At 45.0% G+C, this 22,341-nt stretch overlaps 1 protein-coding gene across 2 annotated transcripts in view; it reads right to left on the reverse strand.

Annotated features, from left to right (window-relative positions):
• PHIP (pleckstrin homology domain interacting protein) overlaps positions 1-22,341 on the reverse strand; it is a 546,843-nt gene that overhangs the window by 322,974 nt on the left and 201,528 nt on the right. For both annotated transcript variants that reach the window (XM_063916855.1, XM_063916854.1), the window contains exons 17-18: positions 8,138-8,363; positions 930-1,064 (exon numbers count right to left, since the gene is read on the reverse strand). In XM_063916855.1, coding sequence (XP_063772925.1) covers positions 930-1,064; positions 8,138-8,363 — 361 coding nt within the window. The remainder of the gene's footprint in view (positions 1-929; positions 1,065-8,137; positions 8,364-22,341) is intronic.

Below are 22,341 nucleotides of genomic sequence, written 5' to 3' on the forward strand. Positions count from 1 at the left end.
CTATAATTATATAGGGACAACCTTATATAAGTGTTTTCCCTTATAGCATCTTTTATATATTTCTAACGCCAAATTAGTGCCCCCCCTCTCTGTTTTAACCCTGTTTCTGTAGTGCAGTGCAGGGGAGAGCCTGGGAGCCTTCCCTCCAGCCTTTCTGTGAGGGAAAATGGCGCTGTGTGCTGAGGAGATAGGCCCCGCCCCTTTTTCGGCGGGCTCGTCTCCCGCTCTTTAATGGATTCTGGCAGGGGTTAAATATCTCCATATAGCCCCCGGAGGCTATATGTGAGGTATTTTTAGCCAAAAAAGGTTTTCATTTGCCTCCCAGGGCGCCCCCCTCCCAGCGCCCTGCACCCTCAGTGACTGCCGTGTGAAGTGTGCTGAGAGGAAATGGCGCACAGCTGCAGTGCTGTGCGCTACCTTAAGAAGACTGAGGAGTCTTCTGCCGCCGATTCTGGACCTCTTCTCGTTTCAGCATCTGCAAGGGGGCCGGCGGCGAGGCTCCGGTGACCATCCAGGCTGTACCTGTGATCGTCCCTCTGGAGCTAATGTCCAGTAGCCAAAGAAGCCAATCCATCCTGCACGCAGGTGAGTTCACTTCTTCTCCCCTAAGTCCCTCGTTGCAGTGATCCTGTTGCCAGCAGGACTCACTGTAAAATAAAAAACCTAAGCTAAACTTTTCTAAGCAGCTCTTTAGGAGAGCCACCTAGATTGCACCCTTCTCGGCCGGGCACAAAAATCTAACTGAGGCTTGGAGGAGGGTCATAGGGGGAGGAGCCAGTGCACACCACCTGATCCTAAAGCTTTACTTTTTGTGCCCTGTCTCCTGCGGAGCCGCTATTCCCCATGGTCCTTTCAGGAACCCCAGCATCCACTAGGACGATAGAGAAAATACAAAATGGTCAATCCTGTCTTTAGAGATGGTCAATTACCTCTAGCCATGCGGCTGCTGCTATTCCCAGTCTCTGCGTTTATTCGCTGGTCCTGCTGCAGCTGCAGTTGTTGTATCAGACTGTCCAAAGGACTCACTTCATTATTTGATTGTAGACTGAGAACTTGATTCAACCCTATAAAAAAAATAAAAAAAAAATGTCAGCATATTAAAAGCATGTACCACTTATCAAAGATCTTTTGTCAATGTCATTTGTGGAACTGGCTGTTGATACCATGACTAAAGAATTGTTAATACGGAGTTACATAATGCAGTACAGGTTGAGTATCTATTACCCATAATGCTTGGGACCACAAGTATTTTGGATATCGGATTTTTCCGTATTTTGGAATAATTGCATACCATAAAGAGATATCATGGCGATGGGACCCAAGTCTAAGCACAGAATACATTTATGTTTCATATACACCTTATACACACAGCCTGAAGGTCATTTTAGCCAATATTTTTAATAACTTTGTGCATTAAACAAAGTGTGTGTACATTCACACAATTTAATTATGTTTCATATACACCTTCTGCACACAGCCTGAAGGTCATTTAATACAATATTTTTAATAATTTTGTATTAAACAAAGTTTGTGTACATTGAGTCATCAGAAAACAAAGGTTTCACTATCTCACTTTCACTCAAAAAATTCCATATTTTGGAATATTCCGAATTTCGGAATATTTGGATATGGGATTCTCAACCTGTACTGAAATTTGCATATTGCAATTTACAAACAAAGCAATTGGGGAAACATTAATGAATAAATGGGTCTCAATGCAATTTCATAGTGCTTGCAGGTCTAAGGTATGTCCCGTAAATACTAGATATAATGGCACTGTGTGACCTTTTATAATTTTTAGGAAGACGACGATTTTCTGTATTTCCACTGGATTCAATTCTCAGCTTACTATTGGGGGACACTACTACCATAAGGCAGAGAGGTTGGTGCATGCGCTGAGCACTTAGCAGTAAATAACTACACAACATTTTGAAGCTCTCCCCATTTCTAACGCTTCATCAATTGTCCACAAGTTTATCAATTAAAAAGCACCAAAAGATAGTGTAAACTGAAGAAAACTAACACCCTTTAAACAGAAACAGAGTGGGACCGTAGAATACCCCAAAATGAACTTTGATGACTTGGATTTAGTACAGTATATGCACACAAAAAAAAAAACCTTCCTATTGGGACGTTCTTAACTGCCCCAAGTGGAGGGTACAATCAATTAGCTGTGCACAACACTTTTCTTTCAAAACTAGCAACATTACACACAAACAAAAAAAGAAATTGTAAAATGTTGTAAAAGAATAGACTGAAGAACAGATGACTGGCTGACACGGCTACTTGTTTGAGGATCCGTGACTGCTGTCCAGAAGCACTCAATGTTCTGGTAGAGTAAGGAGGTATTTTTTCATGAAATTATAATAATAATAATAATAATAATAATTTTATTTATATAGCGCTCTTTCTACAATAGGACTCAAGGTGCTTAACAGATACATAGCATAATATAATACAGAAAATAATGAAGTACAGAACAGCTTTTTATACAATACAGAAGCATGGAGATACTAAAAGGGACAATTATGGAAATGCTTGAGTAAACACAAAAGTCTTGAGTCTACTTTTGAAGGATTCTATAGTTAGGGCCTCTCGCACTGTGCGGGGAAGTGAGTTCCATAGAGTCAGAGCCGCATGACTAAAAGCTCAACCCCAGATGAATTACGGGAGATTCTAGGTACTGCTAAAAGTCCTTCATCTACAGATCGCAGTGATCGAGTAGGGCAGTATGGGGTCAGTAGCTGCTTCAGGTACCTTGGGTCCTGGTCATGTAGTGCTTTGAAACTCAGTAAGCCAATCTTGAAGATGATTCGCCATCTTACAGGCAGCCAGTGAGGGGAGTAGAGTATGGTTGTTATGTGGCTTGAACGGGGCTGGTCTGTTAACAGCCTGTCAGCTGTGTTTTGCACCAGCTGTAAGCGGTGCAATTCTTTTGCTGGGAGACCAAGGTAGAGGGCATTACAGTAGTCTAATCGAGATGATACAAATGCATGGATGACTTTTGGCAGATCATCTGAGGGAATTAAGTGCTTGATTCTGGCTATGTTCATCAGGTGAAAGAATGAGGATTTGATTGTGGCTGATATCCGATGTTTAAGTGTCAAGCCACCATCCAGGACAACGCCAAGATTCCGCACACGATCAGTGGTTTGTAATTCTTAATCCCCGAGTGTAAGTCCAGTTGGTTGGCTATGCTGCAGTCTTGTCCTTTGATGTTGCGGTCCTATCATAAGGACCTCTGTTTTATCCGGGTTCAGTCGCAGCAAACTGGCACTCATCCATTCCCGGAGTTCAGCTAGACAGCCATTTAGGGTTGCTATTGGGTTATCAGTGCCCGAAGCAAAGGACAAGTACAGTTGTGTATCATCTGCATAGCAGTGGTAGACTAGCCCATGGCGCCTGATTATTTCACCCAGCGGGAGCATGTATACTGCAAAAAGCATGGGGGATAGTATAGAACCTTGTGGGACACCACAAGGCAATGGCACTGGTGGTGATGAGTATAAATGTATCAGTCGCTCAATCAGAAGCCCATGGTTCACGGTGTCAAATGCTGCAGAGATCCAGAAGGCTTAATATTGAGCAGTCACCTTTGTCTCTTGCTATCAGAAGATCATTTAAAAACACACAGACACACACACCAGGGCTGTTTCAGTGCTATGTCTTCTCCTGAATCCTGATTGGAATGGATCATAGATATCATGAGTTGTCATGCGGGTTTCCAGTTGATTTGCAACCACTTTCTCAATAGCCTTTCCTAGAAAGGAAGGTTTGATACCGGTCTATAAGTTGGTCATGCAGTCAGGACCTAAATTAGGCTTTTTAAGAAGAGGTCTAACAATTGCTTCCTTTAGGGGTCCAGGAAATATGCCTGTCTGCAAGGAGCACTGAACAATTTTTGCAAAGACAGGACCAATTATATCCATACAACCTATTAAAAGCTTGGTTGAAGCAGGGTCCAGATCACTGGAGGTCGGACGCAAAATCCGAGCAATTTCAGCAATGTCCTTTACATCCACTGTGTTAAAGCTGGTCCATGAAGGCAGGTGGCTTATATTGGCAGGTTTTGTAGTTTGACACTCCTTTGATGGCACTGTGAAGATGATAGCCTGAATGGTGGATATTTTATCTGCAAAGAAGTTTGCAAACTCGTTGCATCTTGCCTGGGAGAGGCTTTAATCAGTCTGCAGGCATGCTGGCTTGCAAAGCATCTCCACTATGCGGAAAAGTTGAGCTGGCCTATTGTTTGCTACCGTGATCTCATTTGACAGGAACTGTGATTTCTTACGGGTGATTGTCGATTGATATTCTTAGTTATGCTTTATTAGTTTTATTTTGTCATCCACTAGGTTAGTCTTGATGTAGGCTTGATGAAAAATTTACTTTAATCCAGGCGGCAGTTATTAGTTTTGTTGATAACCATACTTCATGGGTCAATTGAGAATAAGAGATTCAGTCTTCCACAAAACAGTACTTCTATTCAAATAAATCTTTGGGGATCTAACCATATCCGGTAAATGGAGAGTTGTGATCTCCCACATATCCAGCATGCTTTAAAGAAAGTATAACAATGGTTAATGTGAAACAGTGAACAACCCTTGCACTAGAATGAACTTTTTGTATGCTAGAACAATGTCACAATCTGATTTGTCTATGAATCCGAATTCAGGTTCTGGCCTGGACTGGGGTCTATGTGAGATGTATGAAAGCTGGATGGCCTACATTATTATCTGTGTATGTATAGGAACTAATAGAAACAGGAATGATGTATGCAGTACAGATTGGTGCTTAGTGCAGACTGGTTGCTGGCAGACAGATGGCGCTAGAGATACAACCAGAATAAGGAGTCTGATGTACACAAATAGGATGATGAGCTTGACAGTAAACAGTGACCGAGCTTGAATCAGGTTAGTACTGTAGGTAGTCAAGAAACATGGAGGCTCTTGATACTGATGACATAATATAGAGACTGAATATAATATATGCAGAGTGCGAACAGTAGACTCTGACCGGGCTCAAGCCGGATTAGTCATGCAAGTCTGTAACTGGAGCTGCTCTGTGGAATGCTGGACCATACTGTAACCGGAAATTGGGCCGGATAGAAACTGGACATGGGAACTGACTGTGCAGACTGATGGAGGGCATGTAGACACTGAAGAATAGGAAGTGCAGTTATATAGCAAAACTGCACCTTACTGGAAACACACTGTTTAAGAAACAGGTCAGGTGAGCAGTATAGCTTGACACAGTGTGAACTGTGTTAGACATTGTACTGGCAATCAGAGTGTCAGTACTGTGGCTTTATACACCTGGCTGCGCTGAGATTGGCTGTCAGCGGCAGGTAGATCAGGTCTCTGACTGGCTGCTTCTCAGTAAGCTGATCTGGGCAGTCATGGCGGCGCCGAGGACCCAGTGCAGACGTTGATTGCGGCCTAGCAACACCAGAGCCCCATTGGCAAGAACAGGGATGAAACCTGGGTACCGGAAGTATAGCAGAGATATCAGATGCAGTGGGGGCCTGCTTTGCAGCCGGAATCTGGAGCGGGTAAGTGGTATGTAATCCAGCGACGAGAGACCGGGCCGTTTTGTGACAAACATGCTGTCATTGTGAAATACTACAAAAAGGGGGCTTACAGGATAAAGCACTTAACTAAGAAACTGTGCTCTCAGAGCAAATACTCAAAATGTCCACTGTCTTCCACATATAAAAAAAAAAACAAGTTTGACAGTGTCTACAGGTTCCAATGATAAGGCGCTTCATTCAGATCACAATGTACCAAAGGAGGGACATATAGTGGTTGTAAACGGAAAAATATCTTTAAGAAACTGGAGACTTGAGGCAACACTTCAGTTTAACCTGCATTTTGTCTTAGAGGACTAATTATGGAAACCGTTACATTTGTGCAAGGGAATACGCAATTTCCACACTTGTTATGCGGCGTATGGTCTGCATGACCTCTCCTGAAATATTCTTTGGTCGGTATTACAACCAAGTCATTATATCCAAACAAGGCAAGCCTAGGTGTACCTGGCACCTTAGGGGAAGACTTCAAGCTGGACTTACGCCATCCACTGTCCTTAAGAGTCTGTCTACCACAATCTTTTCGACCAAATCTGGAATGGTCAGTATTGCAGGGGTTATCCAGTACACATGATCGCATTATTATAGGTGGAAGCACATGATCGCATTGTTATAAGTGGAAGCCAACAATTCTATGACACTGTCATGGCGTCCAAGGACACCTGCATAGCTCTGCGTCTGGAGAGGAGTCGGTCCACACACGGAGTTGAAGCCGAGAAACTATCATGTTGACCTCCAGTATATATAGCTATTCCAAAATCTGAAGGAATACTTAATAGACTATTCCCTAAGAATAATAGTCTGTGCATAAACACCCCAGAGATAAACATTTTTTATTTGTTTTTGCTTTATGTACAAATGTTTGCTCGCAAATTGCACCATGCATGTGCTCAGATTAAGTTCATGGTCACAGTTGTAATTTCAGACACACACAGAGAAGTACGTTGAAAATTCATTGGGCTTTCCTAGGCAGTTACTGAGAGTTGTCACAGAGATGGTCAGTATTATGCTTGTGTTATAGGAGTGTTGCTAAAGTGTTTGTGTGCACAGAGAATAGTCATTCCAAGGAAATTGTTAAAAATGTCCCATACTTAACAAAAAAGAAAAAAAAAGAAAAAAAGAAAATGTACACACACCCACCTCTTTCACACCAAAATCCCAGGTCTGACCCAGGATTTGGAACGCTGTTCCAAACCGGGACAGACCCTTTTCGCACTGCAGCTCCGACATGGGCTATTCCTGGGTCGGCACAGTTTACACTGCACATGGGTGCTAACTCTTCTACCAGCGCTTGGAGATTGCTGGGTAAACCCAGCAATAACATGGGTCGAAACAGTGGTGTGAAAGTGGTATAAGAGACAGCACACTGAACAACTATTCATATATATGGTGCAAGATCTATAAATAGGTTATTGTCTGTACCCGTCTCTTGTAGCAAGATGGTTCAGCATGCATTAAGGGTGAAAATAAACTAATTTATTTAGAACAAGTGCATAGATGCAGCAAGCTCAATAAATGTTTCAATCTTACAGATTTTCCTCAGGGGCATATACACAAATTTGTACAAAGGATTAATATTGGAGAAACAAGTGCCAATATCAGTTGGTAAAACGTGCAAAGAGCTTTAAAATGATTGGCTTGTGAGGGTGTTGCATCATACCCACAATAAACATCACAAAAGAGCCCAAACAGTAAATGCTGCCTATGCAGAAATACTGTATGTACAATAATAACAATGAGAGCACAGAGAATTACAAAACACCAATATGAAACAAAAAATAAACGAAAATGTAGTAAAATACAAATGAAGCATTATGAAAGATAGTAGCCAACAAGTGCAAAACATGCTGCGAGGTTAACCATGTAGCTGCCAGAAAGCGTAGTGGAGTACAATTCCAACCACATAGTAAAATAAAGAAAATGTTGAAATTTTTTTTTAAAAAAACCACACACACACTTACTGTACATTAGTCTTGGCAGGAAGGAAGACACACAGTATACATTGACCTTTATTACCGAAATTGTGAGGAGTAAGCACATGATCACACTGATGTATTTGTAAACATTTTTTTTTTTTTTTTTTTTTAGGTCATTACTGTTATGGATACAATGGAGCTCCTAAACTCCAAAGGTGGAGGGTCTAGATTAATAATTTAAACCACAGGTTCTCAAACTCGGTCCTCAGGACCTAACAGTTCACGTTTTGCAGGTAACCCAACAGGTGCGCAGGTGTATTCATTACTCATGGACACATTTTAAAACATCCACAGGTGGAGCTAATTATTTAATTTGTGATTCTGTGAGATTACCTGCAAAACTTGCACTGTGTGGGGCCCTAAGGACAAAGTTTAAGAACCTGGGTTTTAAACAATGGTTCCACTTTGGAACCTGTTAGGTTTATAACCTTTAGCCTCCTGCATTTAATATGGATAAAAGAGTTCTACACGTTCCTGTTTAAGAAAAGAACATTACTCATCCTACCACAGAGTAGTCATTCAAATATTCTGTGCATTTAACATGATCATGAAAGATCCTGGTACTCTCTTTATATACCTGAGGAAGTTACACCCATCTGAGGGATTAGTTGCTCATCCCTGCAGTTCTCACGGCCAGGAACAAGGCGTTGATATCGGGCTGGATGAGGATTACCATCAACATCTACTAAAAATGGTGGTGGCATAAGGTGTGGCGCTTGTTGTGTTTGTTCATCCAGGACATAGTTGTTACCATCACGAATAAGCGGCCTATAATCACTGTGAAAGAACATTTGATCTGCTATCTGGAAAACAAGTAAAAGGAGAAAATACACACTCACTAAAACAAAAGACAAATTATCCCCTCAAGACATTGTTTGGGACTAAGATTTTAGGATCATGAATGTGTATTGGAAAAGGTTCAAAATTAATTGTGTTTGAAAGGACTTTTGCATTTGCGTTAAATTATTTCCTTTGAATCCAATGGGGAACATGTTGGAGCAGTGGTTCCCAAACTCTATCCTCAATGCACTCTAACAGTACAGGTTCCAAGGATATCCATGCTTAAGCATGGGTCACTTAGTACCTCAGTTTGATTATACCATCTGCATAAATATCCTTAAAACCAGGACTGTTAGAGTGCCTAACTCTCATTCATGGCTCCTCCCCAATATACCTCATGTCACCAGGAGAAGGGATAGTATGATATACCGGCGGTCAGGAGACACACGTCGGGATACCAGCGGTGAACGCAGCGTGTCCGCTTGCCAGGCTTTGGGCCCGGTGGCGACACAGGGTTATATTCCCAACACCCAAGTGGAGATTCCGACCACCAGTATTTCACCAGATGTCGGGATTCCGGTGTCGGAATTAGGTTTTTTTAATCAAGCCCCACAGGATAGGATAGAGATTAACAAAGTAGGAGGACAAAAAAAATATCCTCTAGAAACAGTATCCTCTTCTTTCTAATATCTCTCAAATTAGGATCACCGGAAAAACTTGTTAACACCAAAAAGTTGCCGTCTAAGGATGGGTACACTCAGTGGAAGCAGTAAAAACTACTTCACTCCAAACTGGCAACCAGATCAGAACAAAAATACACGCAATCTGTAGCATTAGGTGAATGTAAACACCCATGACCAAGTAGCAGCCCTGCACAGCAGCTTATCCAAAGATCCATGCTGCACTGTCCAGGAGATACTTTACGATTTGGTCCCATTGTAAGCCTGACAAATGGTGAAATAAATCCACCAAACACTGGACTGCTTGATGATTGTCCAACCCGTTTCTGATCATCTTACAAAAGGTCCAAGAAACCATCCTTCATTTGTCCTCCAAATGCAAGTCTGCAAAGCCATCAACACGTTCAATTATAGAAAAAATCCTTCATCTGGTCCAATGGACAGTCCGGATACTCACAAAAAAATAATAGGAGATCAGCTCTGAAACTCTAGCTGATGAAATGGCCAGACAGAAAACATCTTCCAGATGAGGAACTTGAACGTCACTGGCTAAAATTGGTCACAGTGAGGAATGGATACTGAAAAGCACTTATAGGAGGTACAAATGAAGGCTAAACATGCAGTGTGCCCTGTAAAAACATCTGGACGGAGTACTGAAACTTAAACTAAGCCTTATCCTGATGCCTAGACTCTTCTAAAAGAACAGCAGGAACCTGAATAAGCTAAAGGACGAAATAGAAACTCTCATCATGCAAGGCAATACATCTCTTTCCACACTTTATGGTACATTTGTGTCTGAAACTAAGATGTAGCAACCATAGCATCACAATATTGAAGTCTGGACTCCTCCAAAGTTCAAAGAACCTGAAAACAAGCCTAGAGCGTGACCCCTCCCTAAAACCTAAAGACTACGCAATTAAACAGTAGACTGAAACACTAGAGGGGACAGATGACTTGGCCGGACAGACTATTGGAGTATTGTTCAACTTCAAAATACTTCTGATTTAAAACTCCCTCCAGTGCATATTCGATCACTGGCAAAGTGAAGAACATGTTCAATAGAACCCTGATGCAAAAATTAACAGAAAAGTATGAAGTGCAGTGAAGACTTCTCCTAATACTGCAACAAAAAGATCATGGGTTAAAAACATGAAAACTAGACCTTGGTAGTTTGACTTCTGGCAATTGACAATTCACCAATAGGATTTCAGCATCTGAACTGTGTCCAGAACATGGGCATAAAAGCAAAGATTGTGAACTGACCAACATCAAAATACTGTTCAAGTAGGAAATGAAAATCACACCTCTGGTCCACAGAAGATCAGCCATCACAGTCATTAAATTTATGAGCCCTTGTGGAGCTTCAGCAGAATAGAGATGCCTTAACCTGGTAATGCTGGCACTGAGCCACAAACTAGAGGATGCTTAGATGCTCCTCCCCTACAAGAACATGAAATTAGGCATCCTTAATCTCTATAGACAACATAAAATAATATATACAAACTTCATTGACTTCAACTTAAATATGAATACCCTGAGATGGGTGTTCAAAGACCTTAAGTTCAGAATGGCACGAAGAGCTTCTTCTGGTTTCTATACCAGGGAGAGAGAGAAAAAAATCTCCATCCTCTCTTGTCTGCCTAGCACTGGATTATGACTATTGGGAAGAATAAAGACTTAATCACTTCATGCAGATCAAGATGCTTTGCCTAGTCTTTGAGAAGCCGTGTGGTTATTAACAAAAAAATTAAAAGATCTAGGAGAGGAGACTAGGAATATGTAGGATATATAGCAGGCATGATACCTCCCTATCCAGTTATCTAATGGAATTGGACCATAGATTGAAGAATAGAAGCAGACTGCTTCCCACCACGAGATACTGAGTGGGACTGTTCTCAGTAATGCACACTGCTTGTCAGGCCGATAGGATTTCCAACCATGCTTCTGACCCCTGGAGAAACAATTTGACTGACCGCAAAACGCCACATGTGGTATGAAGAGACAAAAGGAAAAAATTCCTAGAGGGCATAAACCAGAAAAATATAACTCTTGAAACCCCACCACAGTTGGCTTACTTAAAAGGAGGCCCATCACCATACGTTCTGCAACATCTTTAAGAACCACAGCTCCAGCAATAGAAATGGTAGTGAACTTTTACATAAAAATAGAGGTTCCCTCTGAACCAAATCCTCAACAAAGATGATAAATGGACTAAAACAGACCAAGGAACTGGTATAGTTCCAGTCAATGAATAGACAATGTCTAGTTAGACAGCCACTGGACAGACTGTGTCTAAGGTCGACAGGTTGAAAAGGTCGACATACTATTTATTTATTTTCTCCATTTTTTTTCAACTTTTGCTTTATTTACCATCCACGTGGACTAGGATTGTGATTAGCAACCTTGGCTGAGTGCAGCAGTAGTGGAGCAAGGCACCTTGTCTGAAGAATGATGAGCGAAGTGAGCCCGTGAGTCTACTTTTTCACTAATCATGGTCACGCATTGTGAAATGGACAAAAGAAAAAACCTTGTGTCAACCTTTTAACCCTGTTGACCTTTTGCAAGTCGCCCATATGGGTCGACCTACTGACTATTTTATGCAGATCTATTATAAACACACCGCTTACTGTACATGCATGGCTATCAAGATTCTGCAGATTCAGAAAGAAGGAGGAGGCAACATTTGAAGCTTTAATATAAACTTAAACCAAGAAGAATTTTGAATATCCTTAACTCATTTTCTGGGGTGTCCAATTACTGGCGCATCACCTGAATAAAGACCTTAAGGTACGGCTGACCCAAAGTTTATTTTTGAAACAGAGAAATATAACACACACACACAAACATTTACCGTCCACCTGGCATTTCCTCCAAATTCCTCGACAACTTTGCTTCCTGGCTACCTCACTTCCTCTCCTGATATTCCCTCCATTATCCTAGGTGATTTCAACATCCCTATCGATAACCCCACAAAATCACCTGCCTCTAAACTCCTTAACCTCACCTATTAACTTGGTCTCTCCCAGTTGACCACCTCACCCTCCCATGTGAACGGGAGCTCACTGGATCTGGTCTTCACTCACCGTTGTGATATTTCTGATTTCTCCAATTCCCCTTTTCCCCTCTCTGACCACCACTTGCTCTCTTTCAACTTATCTATCTCTGCTTCCCCATCTCTCCCTCCGAAGGCTACCATCAGTAAGCGTAACATTGAGGCTATTGACACCTCATCCTCCCTGTTTGACTCACTGCTCTCTCTCACATGCCCTGAACAAGCCACATCCCTATACAATGCATCTCTTACTTCTGCCCTTGACTCTGTTTCTCCGGCAACCACTATTCACCCTCGCAGATCAACACCTCAACCCTGGCACACCAAATGCACCAGATATCTACAAAAATGCTCACTTACTGCCGAGCGACAGTGGAGGAAATCGCACTCCTAAAGCAGACTTCCTCCATTTCAAATTCATGCTCTCATCATTCAGTGCTGCCCTTTCCCTCGCTAAACAATCATACTTCAAAATCCTCATCTCTACACAGTCTTCCAAACTCCAGCGCCTCTTTGCCACTGTTAAACTCCCTCCTCTGCCCACCACCACCTCCTCTCCCATCCTCGTTGTCTGCTCTTGACTTTGCCACTTATTTCACATCCAAGATTGACTCCATACGTCAGGACATCACATCCCACCAGACCAGCAACCAGCTACCACCCATCCCCTCTTACAAACTCTGACATCTTTCTCCCATGTATCTGGCGAGGAAGTCACGGCCCTGATACATTCCTCCCTCCCCCCTCCCACCTCCTACGCTACCTCTCTCCTTCTGTCTGTTCCCATCTTGCCCACCTTCTCAATCTATCCCTCTCATCAGGCACTGTCCCCTCTGTCTTCAAGCATGCTCTTGTGTCCCCTATTCTTAAAAAACCTACCCTTGATCCTAACACTCTCTCCCAACTATCGACCCATCTCTATCCTCCCCTTTGCCTCCAAACTTCTTGAGTGTATTGTCTATAATCGCCTCACTGCTTGACCCATTCCCGTCTGGTTTCCGTTCTCTCCACTCCACTGAAACTGCCCTCACAAAAGTCTGCAATGACCTTCATGCAGCCAAATCTAAGGGCCACTACTCTCTGCTTATTCTTCTTGACCTCTCTGCTGCTTTTAACACTGTGGACCACGCTCTCCTTCAGCAAATCCTTCACTCTCTTGGTCTACGTGATACTGCCCTCTCCTGGCTGTCCTCCTACCTCTCTGATCGTTCCTTCTCTGTCTCCTCTCATGATGCTACCTCGCCCCCACTTCCACTAACTGTTGGTGTCCCCTAAGGTTCTGTTCTTGGTCCGATCTTTTTCTCTCTCTATACATCCTCTTTAGGTGAAATTATTAGTTATTTTAACTTCCAGTATCACCTCTATGCTGATGGCACTCAAATCTACCTCTCCTCCCCTGATCTCTCCACGGCTCTCCTCACTCGTACCTCTAACTGTCTTTCTGCTATCTCTTCCTGGATGTCCCAGCGCTTTCTTAAACTCAACATGTCTAAGACTGAGCTGATCATCTTCCCACCCTCAAGCACAACCTCACCTCCCACAATCTCATTATCCATTGATTGCACGACTATCTCCTCTAGCCCCCAAGTACGCTGTCTTGGTGTAATCCTTGACTCCTCCCTCTCCTTCACACCACACATTCAGCACCTCTCACAAACCTGTCATTTTCATCTCAAAAACATTTCCAGGATCAGACCTTTTCTCACCCAGGATGCCACTAAAATAATTATTCACTCACTGATTATTTCCAGACTGGACTACTGTAATCTCCTCCTAACTGGTCTCCCTGACAATTACCTCTCTCCACTCCAATCTATCCTCAATGCTGCTGCCCGGCTCCTCTTCCTCACCAAACGCACTACGTCCACCTCCCCTCTCCAACAAGCCCTTTACTGGCTTCCCTTCCAGAATCCAATTCAAACTCTCACACTCACTTACAAAGCACTTACCCACTCCTCTCCCATTTACATCTCTGACCTTATCTCCCTTTACTCTCCCACCCGTCCTCTTCGCTCTGCTAATGCACGCCAACTCTCCTGTCTTCTGATTACTTCCTCCCACTTCTATCTCCAAGATTTTTCACGTGCTGCTCCCTTTCTCTGGAATTCTTTATCTCTCCCCCTCAGACTCTCCACCTCTCTACAAAACTTCAAACGGGCACTTAAGACCCATTTCTTTACCAAACCCAGCCAAATCTCATCCTAACCCTCTGTTCCACGCTCTCTATGTACCCCATCTGTGTCACCCCTGTCTGTCTACCCCTCCCCTTAGAATGTAAGCTCTCACGAGTAGGGCCCTCTTCCCTCATGTGCTTATACTTTTCTTACTTTAATAATCCTCAACTGCCCAAATCACCCAGTTTTTTGGCCACCTGGAACTTATCTCTGTCATTTACTGGTGTAGTTATGCTTAGTTACCCTGTACTTGTCCTATATTGTCTTCAACTGTAAGTCACTGTTTTCCTGTTTTGATTATGTGCATATGTATTCTGTAATTGGGCGCTGCGGAACCCTTGTGGCGCCATATAAATAAAGGATAATAATAATAATCTGTGTCTGGAACAATGTTTAGGTAGGTGGCACGTGTCATGGAAACATGAATGCCATGTCCCAAGTATTACCAGCAGAACATTGCTCCAAGCATCACTGCGTCTGCCAACTTGCCTTCTTCCCATACTGCATCCTTGGGCCATCTGCTCCCCAGGAAAACACAACCATCCTTATGATGTAAAAGAAAATGTGATTCATTAGACCAAGCCACCATTGCTCCATGGGGTCAAGTTCTGAGAATCATGTGCCCATTGTAGGTGCTATTGGTGGAGGACAGGGAGTCAGCATGAGCACTCTGACCAGTCTACAGCTATTCAGCCATGCACTGTGTTCTAGCACATTTCATCATAGCCTACATTCATTTGTTCGGCAATTCGTTGAACATTAGCTTTTCTGTGGGATCAGACCAGGATGACAGGATTTGCTCCCCATGCACATCAATAAACCTTGGGCATCCAAGACTGTCACCAGTACAGCAGTTGTTCTTCCTTGGTAAATACTAATCATTGCATACAGGAACACCCCTCACAAGGCCTGCTGATTTGGAGATGATTTGACCCAGTCATCTAGCTATCAATATTTGGCTCTGGTCAAAGTCACTCAGTTCCTTACACTTAGCCATTTGTCGTGCATCGAACAAACTTCATTTACTGAGTGTTCACTAGCTGCCAAATATATCATACATACATACATATATATACATATATATATATATATATATATATATATATATATATATATATATATATATATACACATATACATACATACATACATACATACATACATACACACACACACACACATATATAAGATTTTACTTACCGGTAAATCTATTTCTCGTAGTCCGTAGAGGATGCTGGGACTCCGTAAGGACCAAGGGGATAGACGGGCTCCGCAGTAGACAGGGCACTTTAAGAAAGCTTTGGACTCTGGGTGTGCACTGGCTCCTCCCTCTATGCCCCTCCTCCAGACCTCAGTTAGGGAAATTGTGCCCAGAGGAGATGGACAGTACGAGGAAGGATTTTTGTAAATCTAAGGGCGAGATCCATACCAGCCATACCAATCACACCGTATAACTTGAGATACACTACCCAGTCAACAGTATGAACATAGCCTCGGTTAAACCGATAAACTAGAACATAACCCTTATCTAAGCAACAACTATATACAAGTCTTGCAGAAGAAATCCGCACTTGGGACGGGCACCCAGCATCCTCTACGGACTCTGAGAAATAGATTTACCGGTAAGTAAAATCTTATTTTCTCTAACGTCCTTGAGGATGCTGAGACTCCGTAAGACCATGGGGATTATATCAAAGCTCCCAAACGGGCAGGAGAGTGCGGATGACTCTGCAGTACCGACTGAGCAAACATGAGGTCCTCCTCAGCCAGGGTATCAAACTTGTAGAACATTGCAAAGGTGTTTGAACCCGACCAAGTAGCAGCTGGGCACAATTGCAATGCCGAGTCCCCTCGGGCAGCCGCCCAAGAAGAGCCCACTTTCCTAGTGGAATGGGCCATAACCGATTTAGGCAATGGCAAACGATGCGCCTGCTGAATCGTATTAAAGATCCAGCGAGCAATAGTCTGCTTTGAAGCAGGAGCGCCAACCTTGCTGGCCGCATACAGAACAAACAGAACTTCAGTCTCCCGGATTCTAGCCGTTCTGGTCACATAAATCTTCAAAGCCCTGACCACATCCAGGGACTCGGAATCCTCCAAGTCCCGTGTAGCCACAGGCACGACAATAGGTTGGTTCACATGAAAAGATGAGACCACTTTTGGCAGAAAGTGAGGACGAGTCCTCAACTCTGCCATATCCACATGAAAAACCAAGTATGGGCTTTTATGTGATAAAGCCACCAATTCTGAAACACGTCTTGCCGAAGCCAATGCCAACAACATGACCACTTTCCACGTGAGGTATTTCAACTCCACAGTTTTGAGTGGTTCAAACCAAGGTGACTTGAGGAAACGTAACACCACGTTAAGATCCCAAGGCGCCACCGGAGGCACAAAGGGAGGCTGAATATGCAGCACACCCTTCACAAAAGTCTGTACTTCAGGAAGAGAGGCTAATTCTCTTTGAAAGAAAATGGATAAGGCCGAAATTTGGACCTTTATGGACCCTAATTTCAGGCCCAAAGTCACTCCTGTTTGAAGGAAGTGAAGTAGACGGCCCAAATGGAACTCCTCCGTAGGAGCAGCTCTGGCCTCACACCAAGAAACATTTTCGCCATATACGGTGATAATGTTTTAACGTCACGTCTTTCCTAGCCTTGATCAGGGTAGGAATGACCTCCTCCGGAATCCCATTTTCCGCTAGGATCCGGCGTTCAACCGCCATGCTGTCAAACGCAGCCGCAGTAAGTCTTGGAACAGACAGGGCCCCTGCCGCAGCAGGTCCTGCCTTAGAGGAAGAGGCCACGGATCTTCTGTGAGCAACTCTTGCAGCTCCAGATACCAAGTCCTCCGTGGCCAATCTGGAACAATGAGGATTGTTCTGACCCTGCTTATTCTTATTATTCTCAACACTTTGGGTATGAGAGGAAGAGGAGGAAACACATAGACCGATCTGAACACCCAAGGTGTCACCAGAGCGTCTACCGCTACCGCCTGAGGGTCCCTTGACCTGGCACAATACCGCTTTTGCTTTTTGTTGAGACGGGATGCCATCATGTCTATTTGAGGCAGTCCCCACCGACCCGTGATCTGTGCGAAGACTTCTTGATGAAGTCCCCACTCTCCCGAATGCAGGTCGTGCCTGCTGAGGAAGTCCGCCTCCCAGTTGTCCACCCCCGGGATGAACACTGCTGATAGCGCGCTTACATGGCCTTCCGCCCAGCGTAGAATCCTGGTCGCTTCTGCCATGGCCATTCTGCTCCTTGTTCCGCCTTGGCGGTTTATATGAGACACTGCCGTGACATTGTCTGACTGAATCAGAACCGTTTTTTCCAGAAGCAATTCCTCCGCTTGACGCAGGGCGTTGTAAATGGCCCTCAACTCCAGGACGTTGATGTGGAGACAAGTCTCTAGATTTGACCAGAGACCTTGGAAATTTCTTCCCAGTGTGACTGCTCCCCAGCCTCGGAGGCTTGCGTCCGTGGTCACCAGGACCCAGTCCTGAATGCCGAACCTGCGAACCTCTAGTAGGTGAGCACTGTGCAGCCACCACATGAGAGATACCCTGGTCCTGGGAGACAGGGTGATCCTTCGATGCATTTGTAAATGGGACCCGGACCACTTGTCCAAGAGGTCCCATTGAAAAGTCCTCGCATGGAACCTGCCGAAAGGGATGGCCTCGTATGAAGCCCCCATCTTCCCCAGGACCCGCGTGCAATGATGCACTGAAACCTGTTTTGGTTTTAATAGGTTCCTGACCAGGGCTATGAGCTCCTGAACCTTTTCGACCGGAAGACAAACCTTTTTCTGGTCTGTGTCTAGAATCATGCCCAAAAAAGTTAGACGCGTTGTAGGGACTAGCTGGGACTTCGGTATATTGAGAATCCAGCCGTGTAACTGCCACGTCTTCATGGACAGACACACGCTGTCCAGCAACTTCTCCCGAGATCTCGCCTTTATGAGGAGATCGTCCAAGTATGGGATAATTGTGACCCCCTGCCTGCGCAGGAGCACCATCATTTCCGCCACTAGCTTGGTGAAAATTCTCAGGGCCATGGACAGCCCAAACGGCAACGTCTGAAATTGGTAGTGACAGTCCTGCACTGCAAATCTCAGGAACGCCTGATGAGGGGGGGAAAATCGGAACATGAAAGCAAGCATCCTTTATGTCCAGGGACACCATCCAATCGCCCCCCTCCAGGCTGGCGATGACTGCCCTGAGTGATTCCATTTTGAACTTGAACCTATTCAAGTACAGGTTCAGGGATTTTAGGTTTAAAATAAGAATTTACTCACCGGTAATTCTATTTCTCGTAGTCCGTAGTGGATGCTGGGAACTCCGTAAGGACCATGGGGAATAGCGGGCTCCGAAGGAGGCTGGGCACTCTAGAAAGATTTATGACTACCTGGTGTGCACTGGCTCCTCCCACTATGACCCTCCTCCAAGCCTCAGTTAGGACACTGTGCCCGGACGAGCTGAAATAATAAGGAAGGATTTAGAATCCCGGGTAAGACTCTTACCAGCCACACCAATCCCACCGTACAACTCGTGATACTATATCCAGTTTGACAGTATGAAAACAACTGAGCCTCTCAACAGATGGCTCAACAATAACCCTTTAGTTAACAATAACTATTTACAAGTATTGCAGACAATCCGCACTTGGGATGGGCGCCCAGCATCCACTACGGACTACGAGAAATAGAATTACCGGTGAGTAAATTCTTATTTTGTCTGACGTCCTAGTGGATGCTGGGAACTCCGTAAGGACCATGGGGATTATACCAAAGCTCCCAAACGGGCGGGAGAGTGCGGATGACTCTGCAGCACCGAATGAGAGAACTCCAGGTCCTCCTCAGCCAGGGTATCAAATTTGTAGAATTTTGCAAACGTGTTTGCCCCTGACCAAGTAGCTGCTCGGCAAAGTTGTAAAGCCGAGACGCCTCGGGCAGCCGCCCAAGATGAGCCCACCTTCCTTGTGGAATGGGCATTTACAGATTTTGGCTGTGGCAGGCCTGCCACAGAATGTGCAAGCTGAATTGTACTACAAATCCAGCGAGCAATAGACTGCTTAGAAGCAGGAGCACCCAGCTTGTTGGGTGCATACAGGATAAACAGCGAGTCAGATTTTCTGACTCCAGCCGTCCTGGAAACATATTTTCAGGGCCCTGACAACGTCTAGCAACTTGGAGTCCTCCAAATCCCTAGTAACCGCAGGCACCACAATAGGCTGGTTCAGGTGAAACGCTGACACCACCTTAGGGAGAAATTGGAGACGAGTCCTCAATTCTGCCCTATCCATATGGAAAATCAGATAAGGGCTTTTACATGATAAAGCCGCCAATTCTGACACTCGCCTGGCTGAAGCCAAGGCCAATAACATGACCACTTTCCACGTGAGATATTTCAGATCCACGGTTTTTAGTGGCTCAAACCAATGTGATTTTAAGAAACTCAACACCACGTTGAGATCCCAAGGTGCCACAGGAGGCACAAACGGGGGCTGAATATGCAGCACTCCTTTCACAAATGTCTGAACTTCAGGTACTGAAGCTAGTTCTTTTTGAAAGAAAATCGACAGAGCAGAGATCTGTACTTTAATGGAGCCTAGTTTTAGGCCCATATTCACTCCTGCTTGCAGGAAATGCAGAAATCGACCTAGTTGAAATTACTCTGTTGGGGCCTTTTTGGCCTCGCACCATGCAACATATTTCCGCCATATGCGGTGATAATGCTTTGCCGTAACATCTTTCCTGGTCTTAATAAGCGTAGGAATGACTTCTTCTGGAATACCCTTTTCCTTTAGGATCCGGTGTTCAACCACCACGCCGTCAAACGCAGCCACGGTAAGTCTTGGAACAGACAGGGCCCCTGCTGTAGCAGGTCCTGTCTGAGCGGTAGAGGCCACGGGTCCTCTGAGAGCATCTCTTGAAGTTCCGGGTACCACGCTCGTCTTGGCCAATCCGGAACCACGAGAATTGTGTTTACTCCTCGCTTTCTTATTATTCTCAATACCTTTGGTATGAGAGGCAGAGGAGGGAACACATAAACCGACTGGTACACCCACGGTGTCACTAGAGCGTCCACAGCTACCGCCTGAGGGTCCCTTGACCTGGCGCAATATCTTTTTAACTTTTTGTTGAGGCGGGACGCCATCATGTCCACCTGTGGTTTTTCCCAACGGTTTACCAGCATCTGGAAGACTTCTGGATGAAGTCCCCACTCTCCCGGGTGGAGGTCGTGTCTGCTGAGGAAGTCTGCTTCCCAGTTGTCCACTCCCGGAATGAACACTGCTGACAGTGCTAGTACATGATTCTCCGCCCATCGGAGGATTCTTGTGGCTTCTGCCATCGCCATCCTGCTTCTTGTGCCGCCGTGTCGATTTACATGGGCGACTGCCGTGATGTTGTCTGACTGGATCAGCACCGGCTGGTGTAGAAGCAGGGATTTTGCTTGACTTAGGGCATTGTAGATGGCCCTTAGTTCCAGAATATTTATGTGAAGGGAAGTCTCCTGACTCGACCATAGTCCTTGGAAGTTTCTTCCCTGTGTGACTGCCCCCCAGCCTCGAAGGCTGGCATCCGTGGTCACCAGGACCCAGTCCTGTATGCCGAACCCTCGGCCCTCTAGAAGATGGGCACTCTGCAGCCACCACAGTAGAGACACCCTGGTTCTTGGAGACAGGGTTATTAAGCGATGCATCTGAAGATGCGATCCGGACGACTGGTCCAACAGGTCCCACTGAAAGATTCTGGCATGGAACCTGCCGAAGGGAATTGCTTAGTAAGAAGCCACCATCTTTCCCAGGACCCGCGTGCAGCGATGCACTAATACCTGTTTTTGCTTCAGGAGGTCTCTGGCTAGAGATGACAACTCCCTGGCTTTCTCCTCCGGGAGAAACACTTTTTTCTGGACTGTATCCAGAATCATACCCAGGAACAGTAGCCGTGTCGTCGGAACCAGCTGTGACTTTGGGATATTCAGAATCCAGCCGTGCTGGTGCAGCACCTCCTGAGATAGTGCTACTCCCACCAACTGTTCCTTGGACCTCGCTTTTATTAGGAGATCGTCCAAGTACGGGATAATTAAAACTCCCTTTTTTCGAAGGAGTATCATCATTTCCGCCATAACCTTGGTAAATACCCTCGGTGCCGTGGACAGTCCAAACGGCAGCGTCTGGAATTGGTAATGGCAATCCTGTACCACAAATCTGAGGTACTCCTGGTGAGGATGGTAAATGGGGACATGCAAGTAAGCATCCTTGATGTCCAGGGATACCATGTAATCCCCCTTTTCCAGGCTCGCAATAACCGCCCTGAGCGATTCCATCTTGAACTTGAATTTTTTTATGTATGTGTTCAAGGATTTCAAATTTAAAATGGGTCTCACCGAACCGTCCGGTTTCGGTACCACAAATAGTGTGGAATAGTAACCCCGGCCTTGTTGAAGTAGGGGTACCTTGATTATCACCTGCTGGGAATACAGCTTGTGAATTGCCGCTAGCACCGCCTCCCTGTCTGAGGGAGCAATCGGCAAGGCAGATTTTAGGAACCGGGGAGGTGGAGACGCCTCGAATTCCAGTTTGTACCCCTGAGATACTATTTGAAGGATCCAGGGATCCACCTGTGAGCGAGCCCACTGATCGCTGAAATTCTTGAGGCGGCCCCCCACCGTACCAGGCTCCGCCTGTGGAGCCCCACCGTCATGCGGCGGACTTGGCAGAAGAAGCGGGGGAGGACTTTTGCTCCTGGGAACCTGCTGTTTGTTGCAGCCTTTTTCCCCTACCTCTGCCTCTGGATAGAAAAGACCCGCCTTTTCCACGCCTGTTTTTCTGGGTCCGAAAGGACTGAACCTGATAAAACGGCGCCTTCTTAGGCTGTGAGGGGACATGGGGTAAAAATGCTGACTTCCCAGACGTTGCTGTGGAAACTAGGTCCGAGAGACCATCCCCAAATAATTCCTCACCCTTATATGGCAACACTTCCATGTGCCTTTTAGAATCTGCATCTCCTGTCCACTGGCGAGTCCATAAGCCTCTCCTAGCAGAAATGGACAATGCACTAACTTTAGATGCCAGTCGGCAGATTTCCCTCT

This window comes from Pseudophryne corroboree, chromosome 4 (assembly GCF_028390025.1).
Source record: "Pseudophryne corroboree isolate aPseCor3 chromosome 4, aPseCor3.hap2, whole genome shotgun sequence".
In the NCBI taxonomy this organism is placed as follows: Eukaryota; Metazoa; Chordata; class Amphibia; order Anura; family Myobatrachidae; genus Pseudophryne; species Pseudophryne corroboree.